The sequence below is a fragment of the Macaca thibetana genome, chromosome 8, assembly GCF_024542745.1.
Source record: "Macaca thibetana thibetana isolate TM-01 chromosome 8, ASM2454274v1, whole genome shotgun sequence".
Classification (NCBI taxonomy): Eukaryota; Metazoa; Chordata; class Mammalia; order Primates; family Cercopithecidae; genus Macaca; species Macaca thibetana.
The window spans coordinates 50,945,109-50,970,912 of NC_065585.1; the positions used below are offsets into that span (position 1 = coordinate 50,945,109).

General features: G+C 40.4%; 1 protein-coding gene across 1 annotated transcript in view; it reads left to right on the forward strand.

Moving 5' to 3' along the window:
- CDH17 (cadherin 17) overlaps positions 1–25,804 on the forward strand; it is a 104,285-nt gene that overhangs the window by 44,366 nt on the left and 34,115 nt on the right. The window contains exons 4-11 of the mRNA XM_050800492.1: positions 763–861; positions 12,561–12,695; positions 13,601–13,739; positions 16,001–16,159; positions 16,265–16,464; positions 19,295–19,426; positions 19,750–19,900; positions 24,278–24,493. Coding sequence (XP_050656449.1) covers positions 763–861; positions 12,561–12,695; positions 13,601–13,739; positions 16,001–16,159; positions 16,265–16,464; positions 19,295–19,426; positions 19,750–19,900; positions 24,278–24,493 — 1,231 coding nt within the window. The remainder of the gene's footprint in view (positions 1–762; positions 862–12,560; positions 12,696–13,600; positions 13,740–16,000; positions 16,160–16,264; positions 16,465–19,294; positions 19,427–19,749; positions 19,901–24,277; positions 24,494–25,804) is intronic.

A 25,804-nucleotide genomic window follows, 5' to 3' on the forward strand; every position in this document is an offset into this window, starting at 1 on the left:
TACCATCCCAGCCACACTCACTCCTCCTCCAGTCTTGACTTGGGTGTCTGCAGAGCCTGCTTAGCTTTTAGGTTTAGGGTCTTTGGATTTTAGAACCATTGTGGGGCTACTGCTTAAAGTAAACATTTTGTGCTTTTACTGTTTTTTTCTAAATGAATGTAAAGAGCTAATCAAATGTTAAAATAGTAAGCTTTGCTTAAAGTTATCATTCAAATTCAGACTCAAATTTGGCTAAAACTCAATCTGTGCCAAGCAAACTTTGTACTAAATACATCTATATTTTCTTCCTCCCCCTTATAAATTCAAAACTCTAGAGTGCTGGCCATCTGCTATAAATGTCCTTATAAAATAAAAAGAGTGGAGGGAGGTGTTTTATGAAGCTGGAGTAAAAACATACAGAATTTAGAAGACAGTGTGGGATTGTGGAAGGCCATGGGCTCTAGTTCAGTTAGGCCTGAGCATGTGTGCTGTGTTAACCTTTTTAAGCTTCATTTGTAATATGGGGATGTTAACATTCTTCTCATAGAGTGATTCTTGTCATGTCACATTCTTCTCAGATGTTTAAGAAAAGCAACACAAAGGTTTGTAACAAGCTACTTTGACGTGGTAGAGCTTCAACAGCTATTATACTCTTTTCTGTTTTGATCAGATTTCGGCCATGATAGAATCCTATGTTTCATATATTGGTGCTGGAAACCCTAATAAAATCACAAGTGACACAGACATATTCATACAAGATGCTAATTTTCTCTTTTTTAACAGGCAACTGGATATGGCCAAGAGGGGAAGTTTAGTGGACCTCTGAAACCCATGACATTTTCTATTTATGAAGGCCAAGAACCGAGTCAAATTATATTCCAGGTAAAAGCTACTCTTGATCACTGTCCTCTTGATTTTGTATGCTCTCTTGGTGGACTTTTACTCCCTTATCTATTGTACAGCAGGAAATAAAATAAAGGCATGGCATTCTCATTATCAAGAATGGTTTCAGAAGCTAAGTTAAACAGAGAGATGAGTGGCCTCAGTATCATAAGAATTGTACCGACATTCTATTTGGACTTCCTCAATCATCTCTGGGACGAGTGCTCCCAGCCCTCCACAGGGAGTTTGGTGCCTGCAGACTCTGCCTCTCCCCTAGAGTAGTAAGGAAGCCTGTCTCTGGAGAGGGGAATGACCATTCACTCTCGAGGCTGTCTGATCAGTGAGCTTGCTGCTTCAAGTACTGGAAGATATGGCTTCTCTGGACTCAGTGCTAGAATGAGCTTTCTGGCCAGAGGCCTGCCTTTTCCTCACCACCTTCTCTGAGCCCCCACCTGGGCCATTGCCAAGGTGTGCTGGGAGGTGGATGTTTTGTTTAGTTAGATAACCATGAACAGTATCAGATGGAGTGGCAGTCTGCAGGTGGGAGTAAGGGAAGGGACCTAAGTCCCATCTGAAGTGCTATTAAAGACACAGAAATAATCCTGGAAATGTAGTGGAGAAGGGGAAAACACTACTGTATTTACCACACGTCCCCCGAGAAAGTCACTTGGCCCTGAAGTGATTGGAGGATGCTGATGAATCTCTTGGGGGGTGCCAGTGACCCCTCCCCATCCCATGAACCAGGGAAGTGGCAGAGGTTGCTGAGCTACCTTCTAAGGCAAGTGCCCTCCATTAACTGCCAAAAATTTACAGACGGCCCTCTGTATCTGTGGGTTCATGCATCAGCAAATTCAACCAACAGAGAATCCAAAATACTTGGGAAAAACAATAAAAATAATACAAATGTAAAAATACAGTATAACAATCATCTATATAGCATTTACATTGTATTGGGTATTATAAATAATCTAGAGATGGTTAATGTACGTGGGAGAATGCACGTAGGTTCCATGACCATAATACACCACTTTAAATAAGGGTCTTCAGCATCTGTGGATTTTGGTATCTGCATGGGTCCAGGAATGATCTCCCACCGATGCCAAGGGACAACTGTATTGAGCTGGACATTTCCCCTCCACAGAGGAGAGGCTGAAAGCTGTCTCTCCTCCCCTTTCTTTCACTGGTACCAGCTTAGGGCAAAGGGCCCCTGAGTAAGAGCTGGCAGGGACATGCTTGCATGTCTATGCAGCCCGGTGAGGTAGGATGTTATAAGGGGCCTCTGCCTCTCCAGTCAGGGAAGTCAGGGCCTGAGGAAGCAGTGAATGTGTTGAGAGGAATTAACTTGGTGAGGAACGGAGGGAAGAGAGCTTAGAAAAGGCCCAGCACGGATGGCTGCCCTCCGCCAGGAGAGGGAAGGGGACATACCAAGGACTGGCAGAAGGCCATGCAGCTAGGGAGGATGGAGCCAGGAGGAGCAGGTGGGAGAGGAGGCCACAGAGACAGGGAGGACGCTGACTCCTAAGGATCTTGAGTTTTTCTCAAAAGCAATGGATCTGAATCAAGACTCCATTGAGAAAATGTCACTCTGGCTACAAACTAGAGGAGGAAAGAGAAGATTCAGGGAACTGGCTAGGAGACTCTGGCAGGGGCTCACACACAGTTGAGTTACTTACTTTCTCTCACAGACTTTCTTTTATTAATCATGTACAGAGTGACTACTGTATATACCAGGTGCTCTGCTGGGTACTGGGGATATGGGATGACCCCGACTCCATCCCTGCCCCAGTGAGCTTACCAGCTAGTAAGAGAAAACTAACAAGGAAACAGACACATGCACTGAAGGTTCTCATGGGAGGTTGGTGGGATGTGGAAGGGGCAGAGGGTAAGTGAAGAAAGAGTGACTGATTTTTATTTATGTTTATTTTTTAATTGACAAAATTGCATATATTGTGTACAACGTGTTTTGAAGTATATAGAGAAATGACTAAATCAAGCTAATTAACATATGCATTATCTCACTTATCTCTTTTTTTGTGGTGAGAACACTTAAAATCTAAGAATGATCAGTTTCAAGTGAAGATGGTAGTGAGTGAACAGAAGAGGTTTCATTGACCCCTAAACAGAGTATTCAAAGATGAGCAGGCGCTCACAGTCAGGAAGCAGGTACTGAGTACAGGATGGGAAAAAGCCTGGGGGTGTGCACTTGTCAAGACAATGACAGCTGGCCTGTGGGCCAGAGTCTAGGGTGGGAGACAGGATGCAGTCAAAGGTCTGCATGCCTGCTGAGGTCAGCATGGGCTGGACTGGCCCTTCGTCCTATAGCAGGCTGCAGGGTGCTGCTGGAGTGCTTCAATAAGGAAAAGCATAACTAGATTTGTGCTGTAGAAACTTACTGTGTGATCACTCTGAGTGTAAGCTGAAAGGCGGTGAGCCTTGAGGTTAAAAGGATCTTAGAAAACTATTTTCAATAGTTCAACGGGAAGTGATGGAGGCCTGGTTTGAGTAACTATAGAGGTCTGAATGTTGGTGTCCCCACGAAGTTCATAAGTCGAAGCCTAATCTCCAATGTAATAATCTGAAGAGTTACGGTCTTTAGCAGGTGATTAGATCATGAGGGCTCTGCCTCTATGAATAGGATTAGTGCCCTTATAAAAGAGGCTTGGGGGAGCCTGTTTGCCTCTTCTGCCATGTAAGGACACATGGAAGGTGCAATCTGTGAGGAGTGGGCCCTCACCAGACATTGAATCTGCTAGTGCCTTGATCTTGGATTTCTCAGCCTTCAGAACTATAAGCGATAAACTTCTGTTGTTTATATGTTACTGAATGAGCACAGGAGGTGAAGGAACAGAAAGAAGGATAACTCTTAGGTCTCTGGCTTGCTCGACTGGGTAGTTAGTGGTGTCACTGAGTGAGAAACAGAGAGTTTAGAGATTTAGAGAAAAGTGAATGAGTTTTAGGCTTGTTGATTTTTTTTTTTTTTTTTTGAGATGGAGTATTGCTCTGTCGCCCAGGCTGGGGTGCAGTGGCCGGATCTCAGCTCACTGCAAGCTCCGCCTCCCGGGTTTACGCCATTCTCCTGCCTCAGCCTCCCGAGTAGCTGGGACTACAGGCGCCCGCCACCTCGCCCGGCTAGTTTTTTGTATTTTTTAGTAGAGACGGGGTTTCACCGTGTTAGCCAGGATGGTCTCGATCTCCTGACCTCGTGATCCGCCCGTCTCGGCCTCCTAAAGTGCTGGGATTACAGGCTTGAGCCACTGTGCCCGGCCTTAGGCTTGTTGATTTTAAGGTTATCTGTGGGGCAGCCAGGTGGAGAGGTCTAAGAGACAGTGTTAATATGGGTCTGGAGATACAGATTGGGGAGCCTTCCTCATGCAGGTGCCAATTGAGTGCTTGGGTGTGGCATAGACGCCTGTCTGTGGTGAGTTATCTCAACTGCCCTTAGGGGCTAGCTGAGTGATAAATGAAGCCATCTGGAGAAAAGAAAAACAGCAGCCAAACAACAACAATAACAACAAACAGATATGATTAAAAAAAAAATCCAACTGCACAAATATGAAATCAAAAGTTTTCTGATACTTGTCTTTAGTATTTGAGACAAGAGGAAGGATTGGGGACTGTAGCAAACTAAGAGTAAGTCAAAAGGGGATAGGCTCAATTTAGCTCCAGACAATTTTCACAAATTAGATTTTATAATTTTTCTAGAAAAGCCATAAAATTTTATATTTATATAAAATTCACTGATATAAAAAAACTGGCATAGTTTTTTTTTTTTTTTTTTAATTACAAGCTAAATAAAACGTATTTGTGAAACAAAGTTTGTGGCTACTTCTGAGATTTCTGTATGAAAAGACTCAAGGTCAAAATAGAGTAGGTGTTCTGTGAGCACGGGTCCACACTCCATTGAAGGGAATCAGGATTGTACATAGATGCAACCTTCAACTTACAAGCTTTACAACTGACAAACATCCAGACCTAGAAACTGTTCAGTAGGATCATTCCAGAGTCTCTGAGGATACTAGCCAGCAAAAATCATTCCTTGGGCTGCTCCACGTTTTTTTTGTTTTTCTGTTAGCCATGCTGCAAAGTTATCCCTTCTTGGCAGGAAATGATAGCCTGGTTATCATGCTTGAATGTTTCTTCTTTATAGGGGTGTGTGTGTGTATGTTGGGTTAGGGCGTGGGGTTGGGATGACGGAGTAGTGAGTAGAAGATGAAGGGGATTTTCTTTTTAGAATCACAGAAGCTTCACGCTAGAAAAGACACTGGAGACTTTTGGTACCAACCGCTTGTTTTAAAAATGGGGAAACTGAGGCTTAAGTTAATGGCAGAGCGAACAATAGAACACAGGTCTCCTGACTTCTAGTCAAGCACATTCTGCTCTCTCCGTCTTTGTATGTGGAAAGAATGCAGTAAACCCAGCCTTGGTAAGATGTGCTCGGAGCTCTTTGTTTCAGTGGTGGGGAGGAGGTAGGTGTACAGATCCTCTCATCCAGCACCTGGACCTACGGAGGCATGAGGAACACTCATTGCCCCATGAGGTTGGTTCTTGGGTTATTAATATATCCTCAAAAATAAAATGAACTGAACCACCATAGACTTATTTCACTGAGGATTTTTCAACTAGTGCCAGCTCTGTACTCACCAGGGGCTTCCAGATCATCAGACAGTGGGATATAAATCTGAGAGAGGTCTTTTTTTCTCATTTTTAATGAGATGTAGCCCTAAAAATTCATGCCTCTAAAATTCAGTAGTTTTTAGTATCTCAAAAGATGTGCAAATATCACTGCTATCTAATTCCAGAACATTTCCATCAGCCTCCAAAGAAATCCTATGCCTATTAACAGTCACTCTTCAGCCTCCACTCCCCTCAGCCCCCGGCAACCACTAATCTACTCTTGGTCTCTGTAGATTTGCCTGTTCTAGACATTTCATGTAAATGGAATCCTAAAACATGTGGCCTTTTATGTGTGACTTCTTTTATGTACCGTAGTGTTTTAAACATTCATCCATGTTGGTAACATGTACCAGAACTCCATTCTTTTTTATGACTGAGTGATATTCCATCATATGGATATATCACATTTTGGATATCCATGTGTCACTTGATGGACATTTTTTTTTTTCCATTTATGGCTATAATGAATAATGCTGCTATGGCTATTCGTTCATGTACAACTTTTTATGAGTACATGTTTTCGATTCTCTTGGACGCACACAAACTCAGTAGTGGGACTGGTGGGTCAAAGTTAATTCTGTTTAAACTTTTGAGAAACCACAAACTCTTCTTCAAAGCAGCTGAACCATTTTACATTTTCACCGGCAATGTATGAGTTCCTATTTCTCCATATCCTTAGCACTTGTTATTATCTGTCTTTTTTTTTTTTTTTTTTTTTTTTTTTTTTTTTTTTATAGCTATCCTAGTGGTTGTGAAGTGGTATTTCTCTGTGGTTTTTTTATATTTCCCTAATGACTGATGTTGAGTATCTTTTCATGTGGTAATTGACTATTCATATATCTTCTTTGGAGAAATATCTATTCAAATCCTTTGCCTATTTTTAATCAGGTCGTCTTTTTATTGTTGTAAGAATCTTTACATATTCCATATACAAGTTCTCCCTTATCGGATATGATTTGCTGCAAGTATTTTCTTACATTCTATAAGTTATCTTTTCACTTTCTTGGTAGTGTCCTTTGAAGCACAAATGCTTTGAATTTCGATGTTCAATTTATTTTGTTGTTGTTATTTGTACTTTTGACGTTATATGTAAGAAACCATTGCCTCATTCAGGGTCGTAAAGATTTATGTCTATGCTTTCTTCTCAGAGTTTTATAGTTTTAGTTTTTCTATTTAGGTCTTTGATCCATTTTGAATTAGTTTTGTGTATGGTATGGGGTAAGGGTCCAACTTCATTCTTTTGCATGTGGATATCCAGTTGTTCTAGCACCATTTATTGAAAACATGATTCTTGCCCCCACTGAATTATTTTAGCATCCTCGTCAGAAATCAATTGAATTGTTTCTGGACTCCCACTTTGATTCCATTGATCTATATATGTTTATGCCAGTACTGCATTATCTGGAACTATACCTTTGTAGTTAATTTTGAAATTAGAGAATGTTAAGTCTTCCTACTTTGTTGTTGGCTGTTCTGAGTCCCCTGTATTTCCATATGAATTTTAGGATCAGCCTGTAAATTCTACAAACAAGGCAGCTGTAATTTTGATAGGGATTGTATTGAATCAGTAGATAAACTTGGGAAGTATTGCCATCTTAACAGCATTAGATTTTTAAATCTGTAAATATGACGTGTCTTTCCATTTATTTAGAACTTGTTTAATTTCTTTCAACAGTGTTTTGTAGTTTCCATTTTATAAGCCTCCTATTTCTTTGCTTAAGTTTATTCTGAGATATGTTATTCTTTTTGTTGTGATTGTAAATGGAATTTTTAAAATATCATTTTTGGACTGGGCGCCCTGGCTCTCACCTCTAATCCCAGCACTTTGGGAGGCCTAGGCGGGCGGATCACGAGGTTAGGAGATCAAGACCATCCTGGCTAATACGGTGAAATCCCAACTCTACTAAAAATACAAAAAATCAGCCGGGCATGGTGGCGGGCACCTGTAGTCCCAGGTACTCGGGAGGCTGAGGCAGGAGAATGGAGTGAACCTGGGAGGCGGAGCTTGCAATGAGCCGAGATAGCGCCACTGCACTCCAGCCTGGGCGACAGCGAAACTCCGTCTCAAAAAAAAAAAAAAATCATTTTTGGGTTGCTCTTTGCTAATGGATAGAAAGATCGATTTTTGTTTATTGACCTTTTATCATGAAACCTTATAATACTTGTTTATTAGCTGTAACAGTGTTTTTAGGTTCCTTAGAATTTTCTCTATATAAAATCATGGCATCTGTGAACAGTGATAGTTTTACTTTTTTATGTCCAATATTTATGCCTTTTATTTCTTGTTCTTGCCTAATTTCCCTTGCTACAATCTCTAGTATAATGTTAAATAGAAGTGGCAAGATTGAGTATCCTTGTCTTGTTTCTGATCTTATGGGGAAAGCTTTCAGTCTTTCACCATTAAGTGCAGTGTTAGCTGTGGGGCTTACTTAGGTGTCCTTTTATTAGACTGAGAAGTCACCTTCTATTCCTGGTGTGTTGAGTGTTTTTATCATGAAAGTATGATGGATTTTGTCAAATGATTTTCTGCCTCTATTGAAATATGTGGTTTTTCTCCTTGATTCTATCAATATGGGGTATTACATTAATTGACCCTCATATATTGAACCAGCTTTGTATTCTGGGATAATTTCCACTTGGTAATGATATATAACACTTTTCATATGTTGCTGGATTCAGTTTGCTAGTATTTCATTGAAAAATTTTGTGTCTATATTCAAAAGAAATACTGGTCTGAAGTTTTCTTGCATCGACTTTTTTCTGGTTTGGGTATCAGGATATTGGCCTCATAGAATGAATTGAATAAGTGTTCCTTACTCTTCTAGTTTTGGAAGAATTTCTGAAGGTTTGGTGTTAATTCTTCTTTACATATTAGGTACATATTTTTTACATATTAGGTACATATTCACTAGGGAAGCCATCTGGTTCTGGGCATTTTTGTGTGTGGAAGGTTTTTGATTACTAATGCAGTCTCTTGTTATAGTTCTATTCAGATTTTCTATGTGTTCTTGAATCAGTTTTAGTAGTTTTTGTCTAGAAATTTGTCCATTTCATCTAGGTTGTCTAATTTGTGGGAAAATAATTGCTCACAATATTCTCTTTAATACTTTCTATTTCTATAAGGTTAGTAGTGGTGTGTCCTGTTATATTCCTGATTCTAGTTATTTTCACCTTACCTCATTTTTCTTGGTCAGTCCAGCCAAAAAATTTTCACTTTTGTGGATCTTTTCAAATAATCAACTCTGGTTTTGTTGACTTTTCTCCTGTGCTCTTATATTCTCCATTTCATTAATATCCACTCTGATCTTTATTATTTTCTTCTGCTTGCTTTGCTGTTCTTCTTTTTCTTGTTTTTTTAAAGTAGAAGATTAGGTTATTTTGGGATTTCATCTTTTTTAAGTCTAAACATTTACAGCAATAGATTTCCTCCAAGTACTGCTTTATCCGCATCCCATAAGATTTGGCATGCTGTGTTTCTTTTTGTTTTCATTTATATCAAAGTATTTTCTAATTTCCCTTTTGATTTCTTCTTTGACCTTTGGTTTTTAGAGTATATTGTTATTTCCACATATTTGTGATTTTCCCAAATTTCCTTATATTATTTTTAATTTTATTCAAGTGTCAAATACTTTGTATAACTTCAATCCCTTTAAATTTATTGAGACTTGCTTATGGTCTAACATATAACCTATCCTGGAGAATGTTCCATGTGATTGGCTTTTGTTGGGTGGAGTGTTGGGTGTCTGTTAGCTTCTAATTGGTTTACAGTATTGTTCAAGTCTTCTGTTTCCTTATTGATTTTCTATTCTATTATTTAAAGTGAAGTCTTGAAATCTTCAATTATTACTGTTGAGTTATTTAATTTCCTTTCCATTCTGTCAGCTTTTCTTTCATGTGTTTTGAGGTTCATTGATAGGTGCATCATATATGTTTATAATTGCTATGGTTTCTTGATAGATTGACCCTTATATCATTATAGAATATCCTTTTTTGTCTCTGAAAATTTTGTCTTAAAGTATGTTTTGTCTGATAGTAGTATAGGTTAATTCTATTCTCATCTTGAAGGATAGTTTTGTTGGATTTACAATTCTTTCTTGGTTACTCTTTTTCTTTCAGCACTTTGAAAGTGTCATTCCACTGCCTTTTGATCTCCATGGAAAATCAGCTGTTAATTTTATCACTTTGCATGTGATGAGTCTATGCACTTTTAAGATTCTCTGTCTTTCAAATGTATATGATGTGACTAGGTTTGGATTTCTTTGAATTTATTCTGTTTGGCGTTCATTGTGATTGTTGGATATATAGATTCATGTTTTTCTTAAATTCGTGAAGTTTTGGGTCATTCTGTCTTCAAATAGTCTTTCTTCCCCCTTTTTCCTTTCCTTCTGGAACTTTTATTATGTATGTGTTTGTCTGCTTGATGGTGTTCCCACATGAATAAAAATGGGAATCTATTCATTTTTATTCATTTTTTTCTTTCTGTAATCTCTATTAATCTATTTTCAAGTTTACAAATTCTTCCTTCTGCTAGCTCAAATCTGCTTTTGAACACCCTCTTATGAATTTTTCCTTTCAGTTATCATCCTTGTCAACTGTAGAATTTCTATTTTAAAAATTTCTATTTTTAATATTCTTTATCTGATGAGACATTGTTTTTGAGCTTTAATTCTTTAGAGATGATTTCCTTTAGTTTTTGAATCTATCTAAAATAGATTTTTAAAAATATTTAGTAAATCCAACATCTGGGCTTCCTCAGGGACAGTTTCTGTTGACTTAACTTTTTAATATTTTTGTACATTTCATAATTTGAAAACTGAACATTTTAAATAATGTGATGTGGCAACTCTAGAAATCATATATCTTTCTTTTCCTGGAGTTGGTTGTTGATGCTGTTTGTTTGCTTAGTGACTTTCCTTAATGAATTCTGTAAAGTCTGTATTCTTTGTCATGTCTGGCCACTGAAGTCTCTGCTCAGTTAGCTTAGTGTTCAGCTAATGACTAGATAGAGATTTCCTTAAATGTCTTAAGCCAGTATGTCTCCTGGCATTTACCAAGGGGCACTGTGTGCATGTTGGGACACAACCTTCAACTATGTGACAGGCAGTTTACAACTCTGCCTTCGCCTTTACTTTCTGCTTATGCAGAGCCTCCAAGTCAGCCAGAGGTGAGGGATAGGTCCTTCTCAGGACTTTCCCAGGCATGCATGCAGCCCTGCTCATGACAGTGACCTTGTAGATTGCCAGGAATATATTAGAGATTTTCAAAGCCCCATATGGACATCTCATTTCCCAGCTTTCCCTTTTAAGTGTTTTGGTCAGCTGCTGCTTTGCTTCAACTGTTATCACAGCCTCAGGCCGCTGCAGTGTTGAACAATTGCTGATGGTTGTTTTCAACAAATGCCCCAGGGGAAAAATTGTGTGTAGTGTGTGAATTCTGAGTCAGGTCAAATGAAGATAAGCCTTATAAGTAGGTGTTTCCAGGGAAATGCCAACAGGATAGCTAATGATAGTTCTCTGGTGATGGAGCTTTTGGGAGGCTACAAATGCTTCTCACCCTCTCCATGGTACTGTGGTGTGAGGCTGTTGCTTTCAAGGCTACTTCAGGTCTTAGGAAAGGACCATGGGATTAGGGTGCATTAAAACACCACAAAGCTTGGTTCTCACTGATATTTAGTAGGTTTTTTTTGTTGTTGTTGTTTGTTTTTGTTTTTTTTTAAATAAACATTCCTTGGATTTTGCAAGCATCTGGTTCATTTCACGTATTCTGAAAAAATGATATTTACAATTTTTGCCAGTGTTCTCGTTGCTTTTATGGAGGAGCAGTTTTCTGCAGGCCCTTACTCCACCTTTCTCACCGATGTCCAGGTCTTTTTCTTAAAGCACAAAATAGCAACATGTTCATTTATTATATAAACAATATAATATCAACAAACAAACATGCACAAAAACTTTTTAACTTATAATCTTACCCGTTTAACACATCAACTGTTCTTGTATTTTAAATTCCATTTCTTACCTACCGACATGAATTCTTTTGGTACTGTTACAGTCTAGATTTACTCTCAAATTTACTTCTGTTACTTTACATCACTGTTTCTTATGTTTCCTCATAATTTGTAGAATGAACATTTTAATGATTAATATTCTGTCAGGGTCATGTGCCATAATAATTTCACTGTCCTTTTTATGACCCTTTAGGAGTTTTCAACCTTACTGGTGTTATAAATAAAGTTACTTACACTACAAGCATGTACTTGTTTGAAAAAATATTCCCTTAGGGTAAATTCTGTATAGTAATGTTTGCTATCAAAGGCTATAAACATTTTATGCCTCAAGTTATTTCTAAAAGGAATATAGGAATTTATATTTCCATCAACAATATTTCTTTATATTGATACTAACATTGATATTGTTTTTAATTTAATATATAAAAGTATATTAAAACTTAAGGGTTGAACAACTTTTATGTTTTCTTAGTTTTATGTGAATTTTCTGTTGTTGTGGTCTTAAAAGTGATATAGCCATATCTATAAATATGGTGGTCAGTATTTTCTTCACTTCTGAAAAATAGATTATCATATAGCATTTGCATTAAGTTGAAGCCACTTATAAATTGTTTTCCTTAACATTAACATGTCTATTAATCTTTGTCACGATTTTTAGAAGTGCTAAATGACATATTTTATCCTAGCAAGAAATCTACCCTTTTAATGCTTCTTAGAAGCTAGTAATGTCATAGATTTCAGATATTACCAAAAAGTCCCTTTTAACCTCAGCTACAATTTAAAGCATCAGTGACTTTTGTCAATGTATTGAATAATAGTATACGGTTTCTTGAGGAAAATGTATGTTGAATGTTACACAGTTATTGTGCAAACAAACTTTTAGAAGGTACCACTTTAAAAGTTGAGGATTTCTTATTTGGTAATTGAACCAGTGAAAATTTTATCTGAAATTGGTGACTTGCTACAAATTCCACAACTTTGTTTTTTCCCTTACAACCTAATCTGTTGCTTTTTTCCCCAGTTTAAGGCCAATCCTCCTGCTGTGACTTTTGAATTAACTGGGGAGACAGACAACATATTCAAGATAGAACGGGAGGGACTTCTGTATTACACCAAAGCCTTGGACAGGGAAACAAGATCCACACACAATCTCCAGGTAAATTGAGACCAGGTGAAGGGATCTAACTCCAACCTCTGCGAGCACCCTTTGTTCTGGAAGTATCGCTGGCATCTTCCTCCCTTGCATAGAATCCAGTTACAACTTTCCTTACATTAATGGCACACTTTGCAATCCTTATATGTCCATTTCTTACCAACTACAGAGAGGTGTGGCAAACATATCCTTTTCCTTAGGCTTTTTAACCAGAGTAACCCCACTTACATTGCCAGGACCCTCTGATGGCATTACTTATCCAAGTAAGACCATGCTTAGGTACTTGGATCAAAAGTCAGCACATCTGTGATACTTCACTGGTCTCTGCCGGCGGCTCTTGCATTGGCTTGGGACCCATGAAGAAGGCTGCATCGGCGCTAGGATGGAGCTACTTTGGGCATTGGAAGAAGCAGAAGGAACCAGTAGCCAGAAGCTGACTAAAAAGATCCTTCTCCCTCTCTTTCTCCTTTAGTTTTCACTGTTGGTATCTGAATACCTACGAAAGGCAGAGAGCTAACTATGGAAAAAAGAGTGAGATAAAAGCTTTCTGTCTGGTACTTCTGCTGCAGGCCTTGCAGGCTGACCACCATAATGGCTCTGGAAGAGAACCCGACACTTTCATATTCTCAGGGGTCACAGTGCTCTTGTTTCATGGACTCCAGCCATCCAGAATAGACGCATGTTCAGTCCAGAACACCCTGCTAATAGAAAGTCACCGTCATTATTAGCCAGGCTTGACTGATACAACCCCTATTTTAGCAGCTCCCAATTTGGGCTTTTGTGAGTTCTTTCTGTCCTACAGTCACCAGGCCATTGGTTCTTTGAGTTCTAATTTCCTTCAAATGATTTTCGGGCATGTGACATGAAGTTCAGTCTCACCAACATGGTTTCCTTTTCCTCAACATCAGGTTGCAGCCCTGGATGCTAATGGAGCTATAGTGGAGGGTCCAGTCCCCATCACCATAGAAGTGAAGGACGTCAATGACAATCGACCCACATTTCTCCAGTCAAAGTACGAAGGCTCAGTGAGGCAGAACTCTCGCCCAGGTAACAGGCAGGGGCCAGAGATATTTATGGAAAGATGGAAGGGTGTCAGGTGGAAGGGGCAGACTTTTGTGGCTAACGGCTGCAGCTGTCACTCAATAAGCACTATCTTACCCACATTTCATACTGATCTGGGAGTTGTTTGACTATCTCTATTGCTCCAGAGCATGGTCTCTCAACGTCTCAACACAGCACTACGTAATGACATCTTGGGTCTGATCATTCTATTTTTGGTCAGAGGCCATTCTGTGCCTTGTAGGATGATTGGCAGCATCCCCCTGACCTCTATCCACTATGTGCCCCCTGCCAAGTTGTGACAATAAAAATGTCTCCAGGCATTGCCAAATGTCCTCTGGTGGGTGGAGGGCACAAAATCCCAGCACTTTGGGAGGCCAAGGCGGGACGATCACTTAAGCCAGGAGTTTGAGACCAGCTTGGGCAACAAAGTGAGATCCTGTCTCTACAAAAAATAAGAAAGTTTGCTAGGTGTGGTGGTGCATGCCTGTAGTCCCAGCTACTTGGGAGGCTGAGGTGGCACAATCACTTGAGCCCAGGAGATTGAGGCTGTAGTAAGTCATGATCACACTATTGCACTTGGTCTGTGCAACAGAGTGAGATTCTGTCTCAAAAATTACCCCCAGTTGAAAAACACTTTTCTAGGGTGATCTTAAAGATACTTCAGAGCTCTAGAACACTCTAGAAAGCTGAGTTTACTCCCCTGTATCTTCTCAGGAACCTCCATTGATATTGTCACTGGTGGTTTCCAGCTCTTTTTTTCTCTTACATCCCATCTATGGCTCAGCCCTTTTCTATGCTACATTGACCTTCTACCTTTCACTTCCACAAGAGCTCTCCATTAAGGAGTGAGTGTGTCCAGCAGGCACCTAGAAAGAAGCATCACCTCCTAAGAGTTGCACAAAACATAAATGAATATTAGACTTCAGAGTTCTCAGAAATATGGTTATACCTATCAACATTTACTGTATTAGAAATTTTAAAGATATTCATTTAAAATAATACTAATCAAGACTTGGGGCCATTTGCATAATCCCACCATCAAGCTTCGCTTCAAGTTACTTAATCTTTTCCTTCTCTTTCTTCAATGCCTGCCTCTGAGAATTCTGGGAAAAAATTCACTTCACTTTACTATGTGGAGTGATGTCCCTGTCCCTGAGGCTGCATACCAAAGACTCACACAGACTCTGCTAAATGTGAAGCCTCCAGGCCATACCTTTTCTATCTTCACTAATAGAATCTGCTAGAGCAGTGGCTCTCAAACTTTTTGGTTTCAGGACTTGTATATTCTCTTAAAATTTACTGAGGACTCCAAAGAACTTTTAGATACGTGGGTTATATCCAGTGGTGTCCTGGTAAAGGCTTAACAGCTATTTTTCTGGGGGGACAAAGCTCTGATTTGTAGAATTTTCCAATTTCCATGTTACAAATACTCCTACCATGGCCTATTTCAAGTGACCATTGGTATTAATAATTGACGTACAACATTTCTGAAAATTCAACAACTGAGTCTCATGAGGCGTCTCTACTACATCACTGGTTATATCTATCAACATTTACTGTATTAGAAATTTTAAAAAATTATTAATTCATTTAAAATAACACTAAACATGTTTTAATGAAAAATAATTGATTTTAAAGACAAAAATAGTGAGAAAAATGGCATTGCTTTAATCTTTGCAAATCTCTTTAATGTCTGGATTAATAGAAAACATTTGGATTCTCATGTCTTGTTTCTACATTCATTCTCTTGCCATGTGCTAGTTTAGTTGAAGTATACGAAGGAAAATTAGCCTCACACAGATATGCAGTTGGACAAGAAAGGAATATTTTAATAGTATTTTCAGATAACTGGACATTCTTTAGTACTATACCCAAACTTAATAAATTGTGGTTTCCTAAAGATTAGTTGCAAAGTGAAATCAATATCAATGCCATATTTTCCATTCTTTTACACTAAAAGTCATTAAATTATCTTGTACTTTAAATGGATCTTTTACACATACATGACCTTTAGCTTTACAGAGCGCTTGAACAGTTTCAGGGACCCTTAGAGGTTCTTGGACCAGACCTTGAGAAACCTTATTTTAGGGAAGGGGAGTGGGATAAATATTTATTTCCACACTGGTATGAATTGTCCTACCTTTCCCTATTATATATCCACTTTTTACATGGAAAAAGTAGCTATGGTTGGTTTGGGTTTCAACTAATATCTTGTTTTCTTTTTCTGGTTATGTTTTGTTAAACAGGAAAGCCCTTCTTGTACATCAATGCCACAGACCTGGATGATCCGGCCACTCCCAATGGCCAGCTTTCTTACCAGATTGTCATCCAGCTTCCTATGATCAACAATGTCATGTATTTCCAGATCAATAACAAAACGGGAGGCATCTCTCTTACCCGAGAAGGTATGTTCAGGGGTGCCCTGGTAGGACTGTCTCAGTCAGAAAAAGGGAGTTGGGTCTGTCCCTTCCAGAGATGCTTCCTATTCCCTTCTCCCCTACTTCTCATAGGATCTCAGGAATTGAACCCTGCTAAGAATCCTTCCTATAATCTGGTGATCTCAGTGAAGGACATGGGAGGCCAGAGTGAGAATTCCTTCAGTGATACCACATCTGTGGATATCATAGTGACAGAGAATATTTGGAAAGCACCAGAACCTGTGGACATGGTGGAAAACTCGACTGATCCTCACCCCATCAAAATCACTCAGGTAGTACCCAAGCCCAAGTAACACTGACAGCCAACTAGAGAAATGGCTTCACTTTGTAGAGACCCACCATAAAGGTCTTCACTGATACACTTATTAGATACATTTTTGCATAGCATGATTATAAAGCAAATTATATAGCCTCTGACCCTGAGTCACTGGACTTGACCATGCCTCATGGGCAGGAAACTTGGATGCAGATACTGTGTTAGGCCATTTTTGCATTGCTATAAAGAAATACCTGAGGTAGGTAATTCATAAAGAAAAGTTTAATTGGCTCATGGTTTTGCAGGTTGTTCAAGCATGGCTCTGTCATTGGCTTCTGTTGAGGGCCTTGGGAAAATTACGATCACAGCAGAAAGCAAAGGGGGAGCAGGAGCATCACATGATGACAGTGGGAGCAAGAGAGTTAGGCGGGAGGTGCCACACACATTTAAGCACCAGGTCTCATGTGAACTCAGAGTGAGAACTCACTTTATCACCTAGGGCATGGTTCTAAGCCATTCACGGGGGATCCGCCCCCATGATCCAATCACCTCCCACTGGGCCTCACCTCCAATACTGGGGATTACATTTCAACATGAGATTTGGAGGGGAAAACATCCAAACTACATCAGATATATACTTTTGCTTTCAGAGAGAACTTCACTCACCCTCACCTTAAAAGTAGACAGCAGTGACGTTTGTTGTTCCCTGTTAGCAGTGTGGGATATGGCTGCCCTGCAGTGGGTCATATATGGTGCACACATTGTATGTATGAACATAGTTTGATTTGGGGGTTGCAAATAGTTTTGAAAGTCTGCTCATTCTTATTGTGGGAAAAATCTTGACCCAATAGACTTGTCCCATCATAGGCTGAGGGACAGAGATAGGACTGGCTAGGGGTAAAAGGATCATAGTAGGGAACCTTTCCCCTTGGAAACTCCCCACACCTGGCATTCTGTCTCGTGTGTGTGCCTCTCCCCTCTGTTCAGATGCTCCTACTTCCCCACCTCTGTGGCATGTGCTCTCACCCTGGGCCCCTTCCTACCTTAGCTCCTGGAAATTCACTCTGGACTCCACCCAGATTTGATATTTTCTGGAAGCCCAGGAAATTTCTCCACATGAAAGCTGTGGGTTAGTGGGACATCCCTGGATTTGGAAGCAGATTAACAAAATCATATTCCTGTTCCATTACTTAAATGACTGATCATAAACAAGTCATTTAACTATTCTGAGCCCCAGTGTCTCATCAATAAAATAGGGATAATGATTCAGTGTTTTGTGAAGATTAACTGCGATAGTATCTGTAAAAGTAGATAAAATTATTAGATATTAAAAGATAAGAAGAAGTACTAGTCTGTAGTTCCCCTAAATTTTTTTAATGCTACTATTGTTAAGGGGCCCTGGAATGGCCTATTCCATCATATTTATTGAGATGGGCCCAGGGACATTTATTTATTGAATGTTGAATTAATGAACTTCAACTTCAGGAGGGAAAAAAAAGGAAGAACAGCAGAAAGAATTCTGATTTCCCAGTTAGAAAGAAAGCATGTCAACACTCATTACCATGAGAATTTCAGATTGGTGGCTTAGACTAAAGTCTTCGTAGCTGTTATTCAAGTTACTCCCATAGGGATTTGTAAATGCTGCAAAGAACTCATGCTTAGTTGACTTGAGGCTGCCAAGAAAACATTCTAGAGTGTCTACCCAATCTTCAGGCCTGGAAAAAATGCTCTGGGTGTTCTGAAACCCAAAAGGAGAGAGGGAGAGAAGGAGGGAGGGAGGGAGGGTGGGTGGAAGGAAGGGGGGAGGAGAGGGAGGAGGGAGGAGGGAGGGAGGGAGGGTGGGTGGGAGGAAGGGGGGAGGAGAGGGGGGAAGGGGGGTAGGGGAGAGGAACTCAGGCTGAATTTTTAGAACACAAGAGGAGCCCACTTTATAACCAAACAGGTAGTCTTTGCGTGGACAATGCATGATGCTTAAATAATTAGCAAGGGACAAAGTTGCTTCTGTGATACCTTCCCAGGCTGCTCTGAGAATAGTTTATTGTGAAAATTTCAACTAGCAGTAGGACCTTGGGCAAATCACTTAAATTTTTTGTGCCCTAGTTTCTTCATTGTAAAATGGAGATAACAGTAGTCTGTACTTCAGAGGACTGTTTGGAGATTAAATGAGATAACACATAAATATGTTTAGAATTGTGTCTGGCATGTGGCAAACTCAGTAAACATTATTGATATATCAGACCAGGCTCTGTCTATATAGCAAGTAGATTGGTCTTACTTGTGTTATTTTTTATTTTTGCCGGGTTGTTTACAAACAACCCTAGGAATTGGCAGTTATTCTCATCCCTGAAGTCTCTGAGGCTAAAAATTTAGGAAAGGAATGTCCTTATTTTTGTATCATTTGTCTTACTTAATGGCATGGAGAAGATTTCAGAGTGGCCTCTATTGCCCCTGTTCATCTTCATTGTTGAGTGTTAGATGCTCACCATACATCACGGCTTGGTCCTCAGACACTGCCAACTACAAAGTACATTTTGTTTCTTAACTTGATGGTTCATGGATAGAAAGTTTTCACAGTCAGACTTCCAAAAGAAACCCTGTAGAGGGTTTGTGAGGAATTGCTTTAGAGAAGAAACATCTCCTGGTGTGCTTTTTTCGAGCAATATAACTTGGTGGGGAGAAACAGGCTTATTTTAGATTAAAAGTGAAAAATATAATTCAGTTGTTATAAGAAACCACAGACATACAAGGTTGTCAGAGATTTCAAATTGAGAACCAGAAAATTATTTCCTTTCCAGTTCTCTCAGTCCAAATGTAGCTTTCCTCACAACTGACTTTGGGTCCTGTAGGTGCGGTGGAATGATCCCGGTGCACAATATTCCTTAGTTGACAAAGAGAAGCTGCCAAGATTCCCATTTTCAATTGACCAGGAAGGAGATATTTACGTGACTCAGCCCTTGGACCGAGAAGAAAAGGATGCAGTGAGTAAAAGAGAATAATTTCACAGGCGACAAGACAAAGTCCTATGCCCATCTACAGTTGAGAGCAAAATGGATTTTACTTAAAAAAAAAAAAAACAAAACACACACACACACACACACATTTCAGACTCCAGCATATTATTGGTTTTCAAAGACATGATAATTTTCACATAATTCTGACCCATCTCATTTTTTTTATCTCCCAGTTCTAAGTGAATTAAAAATAAGGGAGTAAATGACATAGAAATGAAACAGCGATTTTCTCTGCCTTTGGCAGAGGGTGGTGGGTGAGTCTTGTCTTAACTCTGACTTTCCTGTTGTAGTATGTTTTTTATGCAGTTGCAAAGGATGAGTATGGAAAACCACTTTCATATCCACTGGAAATTCATGTAAAAGTTCAAGACATTAATGATAATCCACCTACATGTCCATCACCAGTAACTGTATTTGAGGTCCAGGAGAATGAACGACTGGGTAAGAAATGAGAGCTGCCTAATGCTGTTTAACTTCCCTGCGTTTCTCTCCTCTGCTGGGTAAAACGTGAGCAGGGGACCTTACTGGGAGTCAATAATCCATGCCTTCTACAGCATAGAGGTTGACTGTACCTTGGGAGTCATGTAGGGACCGTATTTGGGATCAAACGGTATCTGGATAGTATTCTTAAATTGGGGCTTTTATAACTACCACTACCACTACTACCATTATCACTATTATCACCCTTGCCACTATCATTAGTATCACAGCCACCTACACTAGTATCTTATATACATGTATATAGGGATATCGCATTTGCAGGATTTCCCCATACATTATTTGACCTCTAATAATCTCATTAAAGAGACAATCTCATCACATTTGCCAAAGAATTTAAACATTTACACCCAAAGTCAGACAGACACCCTGCAAGAAGTAAGCAATACCAGTGGAAGTTGACTTTTGACCCTTGGGCGCCCCTCTCTAAGAAGCTGATAATATAATTCAAGAGGCTGCTAGATGAAGTCAAGTCCCATCTATTTTTATCATTTTTGCTTCGTCTTGCTATGTTTTCTTTTACTGTGTCCTGTGATAGCTTTTTAGTTTTTCTATAGGAACAACTACTGTCAGAACATTATAATTTCTGGGAGTTTTATGGCTTCTCTGGGTTTGGGACAAGGCTTGTCTATTTCCCCCTTGGCGGTGAGCCCCTTGACTGAGCAGACTGGCATTTCTTGAAATGTTTTGTTCTGTTGTGCTGTGTACATTTCAGAGGCTTTACAAGTGTAGCAGCCTCATGACTATCATTTCTAGAGCTTTGCTGCCCTTGTGGGCAGATCCTCCTATGCTTTGTGGACGGGCTTATATTTTCTTTTGGTTCCCCCGCTCCTCACCAGACACCTCTGACAGAGTGGGTGCCTTCCTGGAGGTTTGGTGGGTGCTGCTGGAGTGGCTTGCTCACACTGCTCATTATTTTTCTTCTTGCTGTCAGGTGTCATGTGGCTACCTTTTGTCAGTGTGTTCTGTGTCACTGTGTTCTGTGCAGGTCCTCTCTTTGATTGTTTTCAACTCCTGCCACAACAGGGAGAGTTAGTGCCAGCTTGAAGGATTTCAGTTCATTATAAGGAAGAATCTTCTCACAGTCACAATTGTGTAACAATGGAATGTGTAACAATAGCCAACAAACACGTGTGCCATCACCTTCTTGGGAAATCTGGGATGTTCTGTGACACTGAATAAAGGTGGAAAATCTTGACAACCTTTGTTGACCTGGACATGACACTTCAAGCCTCTTTTACATTGGGCCAAACATGTACTGCATTTGTTACCTATTTCTGCAAAACAGATTGCCCTAAAGCTTGGCAGCTTAAAACAACAAACATGTATTATGTCACAGTTTCTGTGAGTTCGGAATCTGGGTGAAGTTCAGCTGGGTACCTCTAATTCAGAGAGTTCTGAGGGAGAGGGAAAGAGTACAGCAGAGCAGGAAAGGACAGGCAAGATGGAAGTCAATCTTTCTATGACCTAATCTTGGAAGCGATCCCATCACTTTTGCCATTAGAAACAAGTTGCTAGGCCTAGCCTGCACTCAACAGGATGGGGTTATGAAACAGTACAAATATCAGGAGATATGGGGGTTGCTGGGAGCCCTTTTAGAGGCGCCTACCTCATCTGGGAAGAGGACAGTGCTGGTTTTCTTAAGACTGAAGAAGTCATTGTTGGTAGAATAAATTTTGAAGGGGCTCAGCATGCTATTTGCCTCTCTAAAGGTGAGAATTTATTTCGTAAAAATATTTCAGAGTCTTTAGTGGACCAAGAGTTCTTATAAATCAACTGAGCATATTCTATATGTGTAACCTGAAAGAGGTACAAGACAATGCTCCTACCTTGTGGGGATTTACTGTCTAGCTGAGCTGACAGGACATGAGTAGGTGAAAATATTCACAAATTAAACCTTGATAAAATACTGAATTAGGCCAGGTGCAGTGGCTCATGCTTGTAACCCCACCCAGCACTTTGGGAGGCCAAGATGAGCAGATCACTTGAGAAGAGTTCAAGACCAGCCTGGCCAACATGGCAAAACCCTGTCTCTACTAAAAAAAAAAAAAAAACCTACAAAAATTATCCAGGTGTGGTGGTGCACGCCTGTAATCCCAACTACTTGGGAGGCTTAGGCATGAGAATTGCTTGGGCCTGGGAGGTGGAGATTGCAGTGAGCTGAGATCATGCCACCGCGCTCCAGCCCGGATAACAGAGTGAGACTCCGTCTCAAAAAAAAAAAAAAAAAAAAAAAAAAAAAAAAGGATTCTCCAGTGTATTTACATTCTCCGGTTTGGTATCTTGTGGGACTCGTGTCCCCAAGTCTTAGCAACACTAACATTTATTCTTGAATCCCACTTGCCACCAAGTCTTATGTATTCACATAGAAAATTTAGACTCTCATAAAAGCCCCACCTCCCTAAATATTTCTGCATATTTCCAAGATATGCTACATAAACTCCTGTATCAGTTTGAGCTGCCACTTGTTCCTGGCCTCAGTCACTCAGAGACATGGTTTCTTTCACTTCCAACTGATCCACAAGTCCTCATGGTGCCTCTGGTAGCATGGAGGTTTCCTGTGAGTGAGAGGAGGACAGTGTCCTCAGTTTCTTGCTCACTTGCTGAGGGGATAGAGCTATGGCAGGGCTGCTGAGACACCAAAGGACCACAGAATTTAGTAAGACACTCTTTCATCCCAGCACACAGACACTTTTCTTGCAAGGGCATATGCATGCCATATGCACTAGATACATATTCTCTTCTGTCCTATTTCTTCTGATGGTCCCTGCATGCAGCCCATGAGACATATCTGCATGTGTCCAGCTCTACTGTAGATATAACATAGGTACTTTCTTTTTCCTCCCCCAACCCAAAACCAAAAAACCTCTAAATTTCCATATATGTCAGTGGATGCAAACTGTGTCAGTGGATGGGTAAGAGGGTGTAACTACACAAACGGAATGAATTCAAGTTTGAGCTCCTACGTGGGATTCTTGCTGCATATAAAAAGACCCACAATTCTCACCTCCCAAAGTAGGATGGTCTGGAAGCTGTCGGAACTCGCCCAGAGCTGGGTGCAGAACCAAGTCATAGCCACTGGCTTGTAGAACTCCCTGGACTGAAACCCTGACAGGAATGAAATACTTAGGACCACAAACTACAGCATGGCAGAGAGGATCCTGCCTGGTCTCTGCCCTGTGTTATCTTTGGTGTAGAGTCAGTCTCTGCAATTGTTCCATGAAGTTGCTTAGAGGCAATCTAGGGTTGGCTTCTCTTTGTTTAGTGATACCATTTGCCATGTGCATTAGTGTCCTAGGGCTACAGTAACAAATCACCACTGACTTGGTGGTTTAAAACAGAAATCTGCTCTCTCCTAGTCCTGGAGGCTGGAAGTCTGAAGTCAAGGTGCTTGCAGGGCCGCATTCCCTCTAGAGTCTCAAGGGGAGAATCTTTCCTTGCCTCTTCTGGCTTTTGTTGGCATCTAGTGTTCCCTGGCTACTTGTGGCAGCCTATCTCCAACTTCCGGCTTCCTCCTCCAGATCATTTCCTCCTGTGTGTGCATCTCTGTGTTTTCCTTCTTACAGGTACACCTGTCATTGGATTTAGGGCTGCCTCTAAATCCAGGATGATTTCATCTCCAGAGCCTTAACTAGTGATATCTGTGAAGGCCCTATTTGCAAATGAGTCCCATGCTCAGGTTCTGGTAAACATGAAGTTTTGGGAGGGAGCACTAGGTGTTACAGGCTGAATGTGTCCCCCATGCCCGCAAAATTATATGTTGAGGTCATAACCTTCTGTTCTAGGCTACATGTTGCCCCTCCCCCAGATTCATAGGGTGAAATTTTAACCCCTAGTACCTCAGAATGTGACTATATTTGGAGATAAGGTTTTTAAAGAGGTCATGAAGGTAAAATGTCCTTACGGTGGGCCCTAATCCAGTATGACTGGTATCGTTATAAGAGGAAATGTGGACATAGGGAGGTTCAGACGGAAGGTGCTGTGAGGGCACCGGAAGGAAAAGACAGCCACCCACAAGCCCAGGAGAAGCCTCGGAAGAAACCAACCCCTGCAACACCTTGATCGCAGACTTCTGTCCTCCAGAACTGTGAGAAAATGTCTCTGTTGTTTTATCCGTGATACTTAATGACAGCCCTGGCTGACTAATACACTATTCAACCCATTACATGATAGGATGAGAAGAATCAAAATAAATCTAAGAATGTTTGTCTGCTATCCCGAGTTATTCTTGGTGTTTTCTAGGAATGTGCTTATTCAGTGAAACTATTTTAATTACATGGAGCCTGTAATGGTTGGATTTCCTTCTTTCCTTCCTCATAGGTAACAGTATTGGGACCCTTACTGCACATGACAGCGATGAAGAAAATACTGCCAACAGTTTGTTGAACTACAGAATTGTGGAGCAAACTCCCAAACTTCCCATGGATGGACTCTTCCTAATCCAAACCTATGCTGGAATGTTACAGTTAGCTAAACAGTCCTTGAAGAAGCAAGATACTCCTCAGTACAACCTAACGATAGAGGTGTCTGACAAAGGTTAGTATCACTCCATTGTCTTGAGTACAAATCATTGTTTTCCTTCTAGCTATGACTTACTTGCCTGCTCTAATGTCTGGTATGTTATAGAAGGATGCCATTTAAACCTTCTTTGCTTCCTTTGTGAAACACACATAACACAGAGATAGCTGGTTGAACACTGTAAAGGCCAGAGCTGCAGCTCAGGCACCATTGTTGTGTTGGTTTGGGTCCTATGAGAAGCAGATGCCAAAAGGAGATTAAATATACAAGGATTTTATTGGTGGGGAGCCTGTGAGAAAAAATTGCAGAAGGGCACAAAGAAGGCTGGAAGAGTCATCAGACCAAAATGCAAGCCTGATGCCTGACCCTGAGTGAAGGGGAGATGGAGAAGGAAGGCTGCTGGGAATGTCCTAGACTAGAACAGTCTGAGGAAAGCTCGGCACAGCTGTTGGGGAGTCTAAAGGTGGCTGTCAAAGGAATTCATTGTCTTCGAAAATGAGCCTTACCATTGCTGCTTTTCTCAGTCACTGGCTGTGGACAGTCCAGAGGAGGTGAGGTCTCAGTGCGAATGTGGTAATAGATTCCAGAGCACACGGTGGGGCCGTCGTCAGTTAACATCCTGTTGTTGGAGGTCTGCCAGGCACATTCTGCAGACCATGATCACAAACAGGAAAACTAATTGTATTTCCCAATACTTGCTTTCAGACTGAAAGGGCTCTACTGTAGGAAAGTGGAGAAGAAGCGCATCTTTCGGGAAGTTCTGTCTTATCCTATCAGCTTCTAGTTGGCCATTTGACAGTATCAGGAGACATTCTTCCCTATACTCCTTACACAATTGCAGAGCAAGTGGTTCTTAATCTCTGTTGGGTCACAAGAGCCTTTGAGAATCTGATAAATACTATGCATTCTCAATCAGTTGCACACATTGTTAAACAAATAAGCACGGACGCATAAAATACATGGATTCAAAGAGAGACTCATTTCAAGGACACTCACACTCCTAGAAGGTCTTTTGAGTTAACTCATACTGAATCTTTGATTACCATATAATTCAGTAATTGTTCTGTTGGGTGACACAGGTATGGAGAACAAATAAGAAACGTTTCATACTGTGCTTCATGTTTCTCTCCTTGGCAGAGATATTGAGATACTAGGCAGAAGCCAGGTTTAGTAGGGCCCCAATGCAGAATGTTTGAAACCTAGTAATTTGACAAATATTAAGGCCCTAATATTTGTCTAGCATTATTGTAAGAGATAGAACAGATGTAAGTATAATAAATCTTCCCTATCCACGACAAGCTAACAATTTCACACTCTCAGCAGTCCATT